Source organism: Apteryx mantelli, chromosome 3, assembly GCF_036417845.1.
Source record: "Apteryx mantelli isolate bAptMan1 chromosome 3, bAptMan1.hap1, whole genome shotgun sequence".
Taxonomy (NCBI): domain Eukaryota; kingdom Metazoa; phylum Chordata; class Aves; order Apterygiformes; family Apterygidae; genus Apteryx; species Apteryx mantelli.
Window position 1 is genome coordinate 40,813,045 of NC_089980.1, and position 14,329 is coordinate 40,827,373.

The 14,329-nt window shown below is 36.7% G+C and overlaps 1 protein-coding gene across 3 annotated transcripts in view; it reads right to left on the reverse strand.

Annotated features, from left to right (window-relative positions):
- The window catches only part of BABAM2 (BRISC and BRCA1 A complex member 2), a 189,327-nt gene that overhangs the window by 36,878 nt on the left and 138,120 nt on the right, over positions 1 to 14,329 (reverse strand). For all 3 annotated transcript variants that reach the window (XM_067293178.1, XM_067293177.1, XM_013943835.2), the window contains exons 8-10: positions 10,719 to 10,818; positions 8,642 to 8,712; positions 6,982 to 7,064 (exon numbers count right to left, since the gene is read on the reverse strand). In XM_067293178.1, the coding sequence (XP_067149279.1) occupies positions 6,982 to 7,064; positions 8,642 to 8,712; positions 10,719 to 10,818 (254 nt within the window). The remainder of the gene's footprint in view (positions 1 to 6,981; positions 7,065 to 8,641; positions 8,713 to 10,718; positions 10,819 to 14,329) is intronic.

Below are 14,329 nucleotides of genomic sequence, written 5' to 3' on the forward strand. Positions count from 1 at the left end.
AATACAAGGTGTATTTGTTATTATTCAAAAGTAAATTTTTTATATTTATCTATTTCAAAACAAGCCTGTAGCAGTCATCTTTGTGTGCTATTACTGCATTACATATGGATTCCTAGATAAAGTTTACTTTGATGACAAAGTAATTATCACTGGGGAGAAAGAGGAAGGAGACAGGGAAGAAAGAGTCAGAAAATCTATTATTACTTAATGAAATTCTTATTTCTAGAAATTTTACACCTCTAACAATCATATGGTGTGCTGTTTCAGCCTGTTCTTTTCTGAAAATACTTCCTGGTATTGAACCCAGGACAGAACCCTGTGAAACCCATGATCATCATCTCCTTTCTAGATTGAAAACAACATACTTGTTTTCTACTTGCTACAGCAAATTTTCAACTTGATATATATCACAGCTTCAATGCAGTTCTTACCTAAAAGAAAAACTTTATCTGTGAATGCCATGTGAGACAATGTCAAAATACGTAGACACAGATACACATATAGAGCAAAAAGAAAGGTACTGAAAAAGATCTGTATTTGAGTCCCAGCTCTGCCAGTGAGCAATTTTTCCAAAATTAAGTACATAAAATAGGATTATATCATTATATCAGGCACATTTTATGAGAATTTATTAGTAAGCTGCCACATACTTAGGCACATAGTGGTAGTATTCTAGCTAGACAGACCTATTAGATAAGAGACAGCAATAGTCCACTTTTCTAAAAAGTGCAATTTTTAAAGAATTTATTAAAACACCTTCCATTCATTTGTTAAAGTGCTTTGAGTTCCTGGAAGAACATCATTTAATGTCTACAGCAATATAATACAGTTTTAAAGGTATAGCAAATGTATGTGTTTCTCAGAAATTAAAAAGATACTGTCAACAGCAAAATGACACTGAAAAACACTTTATCACTCCACCATCATAATAATTATCATACTATAATTCTAAAATCTAGTTTTCATCACTACAGTTATTTGTGTGTTGCTGTTCATATGAAATTTTATAGTTCATCCTCCCTCCATTGTCTTTTTTTAACAGAATTTAAACTATGAGCCTAAAGGCAGTTTAGAGTGAGTGACATCATTACAAAATGAACACAGAGAAACAGAACAAGAGGAAGAAAAAGTGCTTCTGTTTGCAGGCTTACTTGCCTCCATTATAAATACCTAAATATGGAAAATCTCATTCAGCTCATCTAAAAGTAAATATCTCAGATGGAATCAAAGGAATAGGATGTTTGAAATATTCTTAAAGACAAAAACAAAAATTTTTAGATTTCAATACAAATTTCAAACTAAATCTAGTTGCAGCGTCCCTTTAAAATAAAGAATAAAAATAAGCAACAGATAAAAAATAATCAGCAAAAGGCTAATTCATTTTCCTAATGCTGCAATTCAGTTTTGGGATTAGCCTGGGACAATACCTAGCTAAGTACCCAACTGTGTGCCTGTGACTCAAGCTCTCTCTCTATCATGCTGCCTGATCCACAGCAGTGCAAGGTATCTGCAACCTTCATTGAACTCAGTGAGTGATGCACCTCACTAAATGCCATAGAAAGCTTTATTTTTTGAGTTTATTGATATTAAAACAACGTATAAAGTTTTGAAAAAAAACCCTCTGCTCAGGGTAAATTTTGCTCAAGGCAGAACTGAAGGTGATTAGGAACTTTCAAGATCAGATTCAAAGAAATACATGTTATTGACTAAAAGCGCTGAGAGAGTTAGAGAAGATGACTGATCTCATGTGAGACACTTGCTTATTAAACTGTTAAAGAATTACTCTGAAGCATAAGATCTTAATGGCTTTTGACTTCTACCAGGCACAGTTTTACATCACTGGGGCTTTGTTAAACTCCAGTTTCTCTTGTCTAAGAGTGAAATGAAATCCCTATACAAACTTTGCAGACTTTTGCCTTTTTTTTAAAATCAGTATTGAACTTCTCATTCTGGACTCCTGAAACATTTATTTTTTTATGCTTGACATCTCTGCTGCCCTGTCTTTCTTTCCTGAAACTACTAGATATCACTCTGTTCTCCTATACCTTGTGTTATTCACATTGTCACAGGCCCTCTTTTTCCTTCTCTCTTAGCTTCCATACAGTCATACATTCCCATTTTCATTTAAGGAACAATAAGAGTAATAAAATAAAAGCACCATACAGTAAGCTGAAATACCTCTTTAGAAAAAAGCCCACAAAGCCATCAAAACCCATATAAGCTCTCTGATGTAAATATTCTACTCAATGCTCTTGGCTCCTTTTCAGAAAAATGACTGGGGCAGAAAACAGTCTATTCTCCCATACCTTTTCTTGAAGAGGCTTCTTTTTCACAGTCAGACTAACTTCCCTGGAAAAAGTAGAGCAAATGCAGTCTTATTTCCCTCCAATGATTTTTTCCTGGAATTTTAAGTGTTAATCATGATCACTGCCAGGCGCTGATACCAATCAAGAGGAGCAACTCTTAAAGACTATCTTCTTTCAGCTTCCAAAGGATATGTGAGCATGTCTAACATGAGAGAAAAACACTGAAAAATCTCTAAAACTACCAAACCCACTCAAATGATTATTCATACTCTAGCAGCACATAGGAGCCTCAGCCATTGAGCATATTCCTACTGCATTAAACACTACATCAAAACAACAAACACTAACTACTTCTAACACTCACATTTAATAAGATCTATAGGTCCCTTCACAAGAGAGGGCTTTATAGTCAAAACTATAGACAGATAAAGGTTTACTAAAGTGTTTACAGGAAATAGAGTCTTATGCTCTGGGTTCCAAATTGCTCAAACAAGTACTTCCTTAAACGCTTTTATTATCTCAGCGACTCTGGAGTTTGTGTGGTAGGCATGTGATTTTTGAAATAGGAATCTGCAGAAGCAATTTCAAAAAAGAAAACAATAAATAAAATCTTGTATGAAAGAAAATGCTTTTGCCTTGTTGCATAAGCTCTCCTAAACCCAAATACCAAATATTAAGTGATGAGACACACGTTCATCTAGCAAACAACTTCCATTTAAGACTTTACCAAACCTCCTCACTAGCTCCTCACCACAAAGTTCACTGGTTTATTTAAACTGCTGCTGGAGGAACAGATGAAGTGGCCGACGAATGCTCATTAGTTCCATTACATTGACTTTCCAGGATAGGGGCAATCTCCTTTAAAGGATAAGTAAAATCTTAAACTGTATCAGCTGTCTGAAAAGCTAACAAATATCTGAATTCTAAGGATTTGTGTAGCCCTACTGATTGATTAAAACAGTATCTGAAGCATCATGGCTTATTTCTGTTTCAAAAAGAAACTCATAGAATGACTTAGTTCTTCAAAGCAATTCTTTTTTTTTTTTTTTCCACAGTGAATGAGCATGCATTCCTCTTTTTCTGAACACTACTGGAATAAGCTGAAGTTTCCTTGCACAGTAGTATAAACCTGTCTTCCCAGCTACTAACGCTTTTCCCACCCAAACTCCTCCCCCCTCCCCCCCCCCCCAGCCTCATGTGACAATATGGTTACCAAAAATTCTTTGTGTCCTTACTTTTTGAGCTGCTTTCTGCTTACTTTGAGGCTGTGGACAGATGTGCTAATCCAGACCCAGAGGAGGGTTATGTGAGCAATCCCCAGTTGCTTAGCTCAGGTAATCAATTCAAACCACATAAGCTAGCTCAACTGAGCTGGCACAAATTGTTCTGCTGATAAATTTGTGCAGATAGCAATATCCAAACAGGAATGTATCAGAAGCTGGCATTGATGACTTTTACCAAAAAAAGGGAATCCAGAAAAGGCTGTCTGCCCACAGCCTGATCATCACAGATATAACCTCCAATTAATACTCTAGGCCCAATGCTTGCTTCTGCTTCTCAGAGAAGAAACGCATTCTTCTTGAGATGAATAATGCTGCCCATTTCTGATATATTCTCTAATACAGGTCACCACATAACTGCACAGACAGCTAAGAAGGTGAACAAAAAGCCACTTCAGTTGTCACCCCGATAGCAAGAAAGCTTGTTAATTAAACTTTTAGCTTTCACACGACCAGCACTTCAGACCTCCTGTGTCACTGGTATTACTGAACATAGAAGCTGAATATCCCTGCAGTTACCCAAGATCAGTGGTAGCAAGTGTTTCTATCAACTTCAGCTAGGTCTGAGACTGCATATAAATTTGAGACACAAATGGCGGCAATTTCCAACATTCCCCATCCCCATAAATACTGCACAATGAAACAAAGCCTTTTTATTTTAATACCCATCCTTTTCAAGATGTCTTAAACAGCATTTTAAACAGCAATTGTTCCAACTGCTGTCAATCTCCTTTGTGCTGATATCCTAAAAATCTCATAAGACAAAAATTAAACTTTGAAAACTCTACTTACAAACAGGTTTGGAGTCCTGTTCTTGTGTCCATACCAATAGGACTACTTAATTCTTACTTGTGCAGAGTTATTCGTGTTTACATTTATATAAGGTATGCATACATACTCTTTGGAAGAAATATCTATCATGTGTCAAGAAATGAATCATAGCTGATATATAATTAAGTAGAGAAAGAAATCAGCAGTATATTGAAGTTTACTTACAAAACTTCATACTGAAGCTTACGCATAAACAATATCAATATCAAAAGCATTAAGCCTGATTAATGACTTCCTCTTCCACACGAACTTCTCTGAATGTTCATTGCTTCTGCTATATATTTGAAAGCACTTGATTAATTCTTAGAACTAAACCACTAAAACAATAGTTCCATTGACCACTCTGATCTAATATAACAACTTCAGCAGCTACATTAATCTCATGATTAAGTTGACAATTAGATAGTTTTCCTGCACTTTAAGGTAAAGTGGGAAGACTTTGCTCCTCATTCTGTAATTATTGCACAAGCCACATTTTTTTAGCAAGAGAAACTGTTCTGAGATTGTTGGGCTTTTGCACTCCAGAATTATCTTCCAATTTCTTTCCAGAAAGCCTCTTTTTCTTTAATTCAGTTCACTCAGTAAAACTACTCTGAATAATTTCAGGTCATTTTTAACGCGTTTCACCTCCTGGTTTCCAAACAAGTTTGTAACTCTGAATGAAAATATTTGAATTAAAAAGTTATTTTTGAAATCTCTGAATGTATCTTTTAAAGGAAATACAACTCATTTTGGGGTTTACATATCGCACAATCTCACTTTAAGCCTAAAATTTTAGCCTAAATTAAGACTCCAGTAAAATTTATTATGGTTCCTTTCAGTTGATTTGCCATTGTGCTTACAGTATACTGACCTATTTATTTTTCTCTGAATACTTTCTCTGCATACTACTAAATACATAAAGTAGAAGAGTTTTCAACTTATGGCTATCTCTCCCAGACATTTTATTAGATGCTTGCTAAATATTCAACCATAATATACATAGTAATGTCAGTGGTTAAGAGATGAAAGCCTACATTACTTCACTCAGGAAATGAAGTGCAGGTTTCAGTCCTTTCATTGCAATATCCTTTAGTACATGAAACAAATGTTTTTGCAGTGGATTGTTCAACAAGCAAGTGATGCAATGACTTACAGAGCTAAGCTACTGTATGATTTCTAAGGCCACAGGGTTAATACATAGTGATAAACCATTCAGTTATAATTGTAGCTTTCATGGGCTTTACGCCAGTTAAATTGAGCACTCTGAATATTACTTCATAGTTAAAACCTACTCTGTTATCTAACAGAAATTTGAATTTTGATTCCCCTGAAAACTAACTGCTTCACCATTTATGAAGTTATATTATCCCAAGGCAAAATCAAATCCACAATTACCACCACCAATAAAATTAAACTAAACATAATGGGGACTAAAAAAGGCAGGGATCTTCAAGAAGGTTGTACAGAAAGAAAAGTAGCATCTCCTAGGAAAAATTGTATGAAAAGAAAAGTAAATAAAGATGTAATAAGGGCAATTTCTCCAACTGTATCAGTTTTACTTTGTGTTTTTCCCAATGTAAATCCTATTAATATAATGGAAATTAATTTCAAGTCTGTGTTTTCTAGACCTCTGCAGAACGGAATTCTTTACAGTCTGAAACTCTTGGGTGATAAAAAGAAGGGGATCTGTGAGACCATTTTTGGATCTCCTACACAACGCAGGAAAAAGGACTTCTCTGAACAATGGCAGTCCTCACTTCTTGCTCTAAAAAACCTGGTATAAATTAAGATGTCATTTAGACATCATTAGTTTTTCCACATGCAAAGCTAACCCACAGTCAAAAAGAATGTAATTTGAAATATTCCAGAACTAAAGCATTAACAAACATCAACGTTGCAGCTGTCTATTTTGTATTGCAATTATTTTAAACAAAGAAATGAGAAGTGTAAGGATCAAAAATAAAGTATAAGATGACTGAATTTCCCAAAACCAAAATACCTTTGAGAGCTGTGATTTTCACATTACTGTAAGGGAAAGAAATATTAATTTCTGCTTAAGTAAACATGCGTACGGCAGCAGCAGAACCATACTTACTAATTTCTACATAAAGTAATTTCTGTGTATTTAAGTAAGAGCATCTTTTCAAAAGTAACCCAGTCTTGATTTAGAGAGTCACTACTATCACTATCAATGTATTGATTCCTAACAATTATACATCATTTTAGGTATTTCCCGCTCACGTATGTCATTGGTCCTCATTATCAAGGTATTGTTGACAGCTCAATAGGAGAAGTTACAACTGTGAACTTAACTCTGTGTGAAGTTACTAGAGAAACTTCCCAGAACATCTTTGGTTTTCTGCAAACCAGGCAGAATGTGCTATCCACAGAGATCCTCTCTCCTTCTCAAAGTACAATCAAGATTTTGTATTTTTGAAGTGTCATGGCCACATCAAAAATACATTAAGCACTGGATAAAAATAGCTAAAACTTTTAAATTATTTCCTGTAATTGTATTTTTTCCCTTTTGAACTCTTATCTTCAAGAGGATAGAAATTTATGCCTGAGGCAGAGTTACTTACTGTGAACAAGGAAGCAAAAATCTTTCCACATCAGCAACAGAGTAAGCTTTGTGAAGCCTTCTGCATCATATTCCACCACACCACTATCAACAAGAAGTACAAAAAATGAATGCAATTTTTACCTAGCATTCATTCCAATACTACATAATAAAGATGTAAATCCTGGATTACAGGGTTTGGGTTTTTTTTGTTTGTTTCTTTAGAAATTTCCAATATTAAATTTATTAACTTATAATTTTCTAGCCAAATTCAGATTAATTAAACTTTTAAGCTTAATAATTTTCTTATTTATGCTGCTGTACTGGAGGTTTTTTTTTTTTTTATCTGATCAAAAGTCATATTCAGTTTATATAAATATATTTTAGAATATAATGAGAGCTGCTAACAGCATCTGCAGTAATAAATTGATAATAATTGTACATTACATTACACAAAAATTCCCCATATGTTACTCATGTGAAGATAATTTATCATGTCTGCAGACATAAGGTAAAATTGAAAATGCAAAGAAGTAGAGCTTAAATTTGAAAATTCAAGAGTATATATAAGAAATGCCTCAGCATAAAAGTAAACAAAAGTAAAATATAGAATACTTATTCAGTAGACAGATCAAAAGTCTCAGCCATCAGGAAATGGCATTTACTAGAAGTGTGAAGCAATATCAGAACTCTTGAACCGCTTCACAAGGGAAATAAAAACGTGGCATAGAAGAGGCACACCTGGGCCATTTCTGCACTGTAGATTGAGTCAAATAATTCTCAGAAGAAAAAAAGAGTCATGTTTTTAAACCCATTACATCTCCAGGGTCTGCATCAACTTTCTACCTACTCACGTGTCCAAGTTCAAGTCATTGTTATCTACCTACAGTTGTATAAAATTTGCGCGCATGCTAAAAATCCCTTTTCTACCCTTACTTGAGAGACCTGAGATTTAAGAGTTCCTGATATTTGCAGCGTTTGGAATGACCAAGCAGAAGCAGAAATCCCTTCCTCACAATGAGGCAAGACACTGCTGATCAGGTAATCCATGTCACATCAGCTCCTGGACTCTTGCTGAAATTGGAATTTAGGGGGAAAACCAAAGCTCCTACCTTTCAGAGTGGTAAGGCACCCCGATCAGTTGATCTGTGATACTAATGTGCCAACATATCAGGCCGTGGACCTTCCAAATACAGGAATTCAACAGGAAATGACGGGCCTTTCTCTCAAGGGACGAGATACTGTTGAATGGCGGGAGCAGCCGGTCACCAGATTCTTGCCTTTATGCCAGGCAGTGGTTTCTGGCTCCTGCCAGATTTGGAACCAGACCCCACTTCTCTATACCTAATGCACTTCAAGCATTGCCTTTTACTGCAAGACCCCTCTAATCATTTTTTCAGAAACAAGGACATTTCTTTTGCACAGGGAGAAAATCCCTACTTATCCTTTTCCCATAATTGGCCATTTTTTGAGTAAAATCAGATTGGCAGCTGACACTAAGTGAAGTAACACTGAGCTTCATACCAACTTTACTATAGAAAGAGAATGCATACACATTATTCTGCAAAAATGACCAAATTTCAGCTTACCCACTAGAAATCAGTTACATAACCAAAGACCATGTGCAGAAAATAACACTTTTCCCCATACTACACAAAATAATGCATTACAAGAAAACTTACGTTCCAAAGTGACTCAGGAAAGCTGCGATATACTCTCTTCTCTTGTGGTATCCCTGAATAACATACTGTACCTTAAAAAAAAAGAAAAAAAAGAAAGAAACAAATCCAAAGCTATAAAACTTTAAAAAAAGCCAATCCTCCCAGTCTGTCATATACTCCTTGTTAAGGAAGATTTATTTTTGACACGGTAATAATTCGGAATCCTACATTTAGCTTGCATGATTTATCCTAAAATAGCTTTAAACCAAAGAGTGGATCTTGTACACAGAAAATCTTGCACATACAGGAATCTCTTCACTCACTTCTATGTGAAATGTAGCATTTCACAATATATTGAAACACTGTTTAACCATGCAAAATAAAGAGTGAAGAAAAGAAGTGCACCACCTTGCCTAACTGAAGTTTGAGCAGGAAGCTGTGACAGGCAAAACATAATTACCTGAACTGACAGCTGGCTAAGTGTCAAAGTTACACTCTGGTTATAAAAAAAAAAAAAAAAAATCACAGCTGTGATCTTAGTTGTCTTCTGAAGACTGCACCTCCAACAAAATCTTCTTACGCTAAGCTTCCTCATTGGTTTCATGCTGACTCAGGGAGCCACCTACTCAATCATGAGCATCAAGTTCTGGGGCATTCTGGGTTTCGAAAGACTTCCGTCCTGGCACAGACAAAATCCAACAATGCTAAACTTGGAAGACTGAAGGCAAAATTCTCCTTGAGCTGTGTATGTTTTCTTATTGATTGATTTGAATGGGATTACTTAGCAGAATAGTGTGAACAGGGTTTGACCCATAACAGAAACAACACACACGTTGCCAGGTTGAAGGAGCATCTGGTTTACAACTGGTTACTTTGAGTATGTACAGAATGGTTCCATACTTGATTTCTTATGTAAATCCCTTTGCCTTCCAGAATGAAAACTAACATTTTAAAAGCCTTTTTCCCCACAGAACATGAAAAGAACAGGAGGAATACGCATACATTATTTTTCTTGGCTATAGTAATATTAGAATTCCTTGGCTGGCAAAAGCTTTCCTAAATTTTTCGAAAAAGCCTTGATACAATCATTGCTGAGAGCTATGTTGCACCCCTTAAAGTAAAATTATTCTATTTATAAAATGAGACTTACTTCATTTTATAAAAACTATGATTATTTTGAAGGCTTTGTGTGGGATCTGAAATGTTATTTTGGGGAAAGGAAAACATATGATAAGTTTGCTTAAGGGACTTTGTTTAAAAAAGGATAAAAACAGTCCTGTGTACTTGCAGATTTTAAAAACAGAAAGTAATTTTAACAGAAAGCCACAACAAAAACAACTCTAAAGATAGATTCCAATATAATTATGGAAACACATTCTGAAGAACTTTTTCTGAAAGATAATTTTATTTTCCTCCTTTGGACAAACAAAAGTAAAAATCATATATAAATACAAATAGGAAGTCTATAATAGGCAGATCCCTGGATGTTGGCCCCTAAGCTTCGTATTGAAAATTATACTTAAATAATGGAGAAGCTTTCAAAATATTATATTTGTTCTTTTTTGTCAAAACATTAAGCCAACCAGAACACAACCTTTTCAGTACATGCAACGCTAAGTGGCTATTACTGTATAAACATCCAAGTAGACTGCTGATTTAGTTTATTTGGAGTAAACATCCAAGATGAAAATCACTGAATCCTCTGTTAAGCTCTCAAAATCTACAATGACAATTATGGTATGAGACTTTAAATAGAGATTTTCCAATTGGAAAATTAATAGGTGAACTATATATTTGCATTTACTAGCAAAAGAGAGGTGGACTACAATAACATTTTAACCTAACTGTAACATGTCACAATTAGAAAACCCACCCCAGGGCTTGATACCAAACATGCTTATTTACCTAAAAGATTCATTACATTCAGCACACTGTTTTGGTGCTCAACTATTATCCTAGAAATTATTCCTTGGGTAGTTTACTTTAAGTATAGCTTACCTGAACCACCTAGCAGAAGAAAAAACATGTCTATGGAAATATTATAGTGCGTTACTACAGTACAGTACAACATCTAAGGCAAGGTAAATTATAAACTTACCTTGTTTGTTAGTAGCTGGCATACTTGGGGTACATAGTCAATAAGACAACCTCCACCAGGAAAGGCTGGGATGTGAAGGGCGGATGATCCTCCAAGAGCACTAGAAAGAAGTTTATTGAAAAGTACATCACACATACAATCTTTAGGATTTGAAATTGATCTTTACACTTTCTCCTCTTTCCCTAAATTGAAAGATGAAGTCCATAACAAGGAAATGTATTTATTTTATGCCACAGTGATACAATAAGTATTGAGTGATACCTTCTATAAAATTAGGTTCTACTACTTCTCCCCATAATTAAACACCTTTAATCAAGAATATCATTAATGCAAACCATTCTCTGAAGAAACAGTTTTTCATTGTAAACAGTTAATGTTTTTTAGTTCTCTTTGATAAGTATTGTAGTTAAGGTATCTTGTTATAGCTGGAAGGAGAGGATTTTGATTTTCTGATACACCAGACAGTGTAAACAACTTTCAACAGCCATTAGTAACTTAATCACAGTCCACCAAGTTATTCAGCAACATGGTTTCTAAATGACCAAAGAATATTTTCCTCAGCCTCTTTCAGATTCCTTAAAATTCAGATTAACACCTCCAGGTCAGTCCTAACTGACTGTATAGCCAATCACATCCTTACGGATATACAATTATTTTATTTTCAAAACCAAAGGCCTAGCGAGGAGAATAAAACCTTCTCCAACACCTTTCAACATTCTTTTATTGACCTGCTCTTCACCTAAAGGCACATGTGAGACCACACCTGGAGTAATGCGTCCACTTTTGGGCTCCCCAGTACAACACAGATGTTAACCAACTACAGCAGGTAGGCCAGCAGCAGGCCAGAAAGATTACTAGGTACACAATGTACAAGGGGAGGCTGAAAGAAATTGGTTTGTTCAATCTTAAGAGAAGGTTATGGGGGGCATCTTACTGATGGAACCTAATGGTAACACCTAATGGAAAAATATAGAGAAGATGGAGTCACACTCTTGAAGGGACAGAGTGCACCCTCAGCAAGTTTGCTGACGATACAAAACTGGGAGGAGTGGCTGATACGCCAGAGGGCTGTGCTGCCATTCAGAGAGACCTGGACAGGCTGGAGAGGTGGGCGGAGAGGAACCTCATGAAGTTCAACAAAGGCAAGTGCAGGGTCCTGCACCTGGGGAGGAATAACCCCATGCACCAGTACAGGTTGGGGCTTGACCTGCTGGAAAGCAGCTCTGCGGAGAAGGACCTGGGAGTGCTGGTGGACACCAAGTTGACCATGAGGCAGCAATGTGCCCTTGTGGCCAAGAAGGCCAATGGTATGCTGGGGTGCATCAGGAAGAGTGTTGCCAGCAGGTCAAGGGAGGTGATTCTCCCCCTCTACTCAGCCCTGGTGAGGCCACATCTGCAGTACTGCATCCAGTTCTGGGCTCCCCAGTACAAGAGGGATGTGGCACTACTGGAGCAAGTCCAGCGAAGGGCCACAAAGATGATTAGGGGACTGGAGCATCTCCCCTATGAGGAAAGGCTGAGAGAGCTTGGCCTGTTTAGCCTGGAGAAGAGAAGGCTGAGAGGAGATCTTATCAACGTGTACAAGTATCTGAAGGGAGGGTGTCGAGAGGATGGGACCAGACTCTTTTCAGTGGTGCCCAGTGACAGGACGCAAGGCAATGGGCACAAACTGAAACACAGACGCTTCCATCTGAACATGAGGAAAAACTTTTTCACTGTGAGGGTGACAGAGCACTGGAACAGGTTGCCCAGAGAGGTTGTGGAGTCTCCTTCTCTGGAGATATTCAAAACACGCCTGGATGCAATCCTGTGCAATGTGCTCTAGGTGACCCTGCTTGAGCAGGGGGGGTTGGACTAGATGATCTCCAGAGGTCCCTTCCAACCTCAGCGATTCTGTGATTCTTCTCAGAACAGTGCACAGTGACAGGATGAAAGGCAATGGAGAAAAGTTGCAACAAAAGAAATTTTGATTAGATATTAGGAAAAACGCTTTCACAGTGAGAGCAATCAAATACTGGAAGAGGGGCGCAGAGGGGCTGTGGTATCTCCATCCGTGGAGATACGCAAAGCTCAACTGAACAAGGCTCTGAGCAACCTGATCTAAGCTGGGCCTGCTCTGAGGAAGGAGCTGGCCCAGATAACCTCCAGAGGTTCCCTCCAATCTAAACTATTTTATGATTATAGATTCTATGATTCTGTTCATCCCCAGAAGGAAATAATATGAACAAAGAAATTACTTCTGCCCATGCACAACATAGAGACCTGAAACCCAAATAACAGAAATAAGAGGATTCTAAAGATGTATTTATGCAGCTTAATCAATTGCCTTTATCATAGAGGGGAAGATTGAAGAATGCCCACTATTGCTGAGGATAACAGCTTCTTCAGCATGTAAAGATCACACACTTTTTATTTAAATTGGGTTGTATAAGGCTACAACCAAATGAAGTCCATGATGTTTTCTTTTGGCAGTATTGACCTAAATCTTTCTTATGGTCTTTTACCAATCAAAAGGGATATGAATTTGCATTACAATGTTGTGGCTTACATCATTCACTAAACATCCAGAATGTTGTTGGATACAATTAAAAATCTTCAGAAGCTAAATGACTTGAGGCTTCCTGTTTACACGCTGTTTCCATAAAAGATTAAATTGGTTGGAAACAAGCATTCTCTCGGCAAAATAAGCCTTTTATTCTCCAACAGGACCTGCTGGTATATTTTCCTCCATTCTTGATACCATATCACTTCGATAGGTATAAGGGTTTACAATGGTAAATATCCCTCCAAAGGAACAGAGCCTAAACAAATAACAAAAAAGTACCTCATAATGAGATATATGGAAATCTGCTACTCGAGCAAAACCGTCTGGGTTCAGCAGACTGTTCACCACACGGAACAGTTCTGCAGGTCTGGATTTTGCATATCCAAATGAAGGATGAATGAAAGAAAAAAAGCCTTGAGTACACAACAGCTACATAAAAAAAACAAACAAACTTTTCTAAGAAAAGTAAGATTTGAATGGTATTTTTTAAAATAAACTTCTGTTTTCTTGCTGCTATCCCCTTACTAAAATTACTCACAAGTACACAGGAATATAATCTTGTTCCTTGTGGATGTTCAGAGACAGTGAAGCATGACTATTAGATTATTAGGAAGTTGGATCACTTCTGAAACAGTACTTTGCTCTTAGAAACCTGGAAGTATAGTGGGTTCATCAGTCTTTAATGTTGGAGAATGAAATATTACTCCATTCTGATATATTATGAGGGGGTTGTAAAACTCACTTTAAGACAGTGGTTTTGAATTTATTAAACTCCTTAAATGTTTGTGTAAATATATCCATAAAATGTTTCCAATATCGTACATGGAGCAAATGGCATTGTCCATCCCCTCTTGCCTCATTTGCAACCAAGCCCAAGTTCCCCCTCAGAGCCGGGGGGATGAGGATTTCACTGAAGATGCTCAGAGTACAAAAAAGAAATCACAGGTTCCTCTTTTGGCTACAATAGGTATAATATCAGGAGTAACCTCTATCGGATTTCAGAGTCAAAAAAGATTCCACTCCTGTATTACCTACTTCCAATACATCTTGCAGACGGAATTATTAC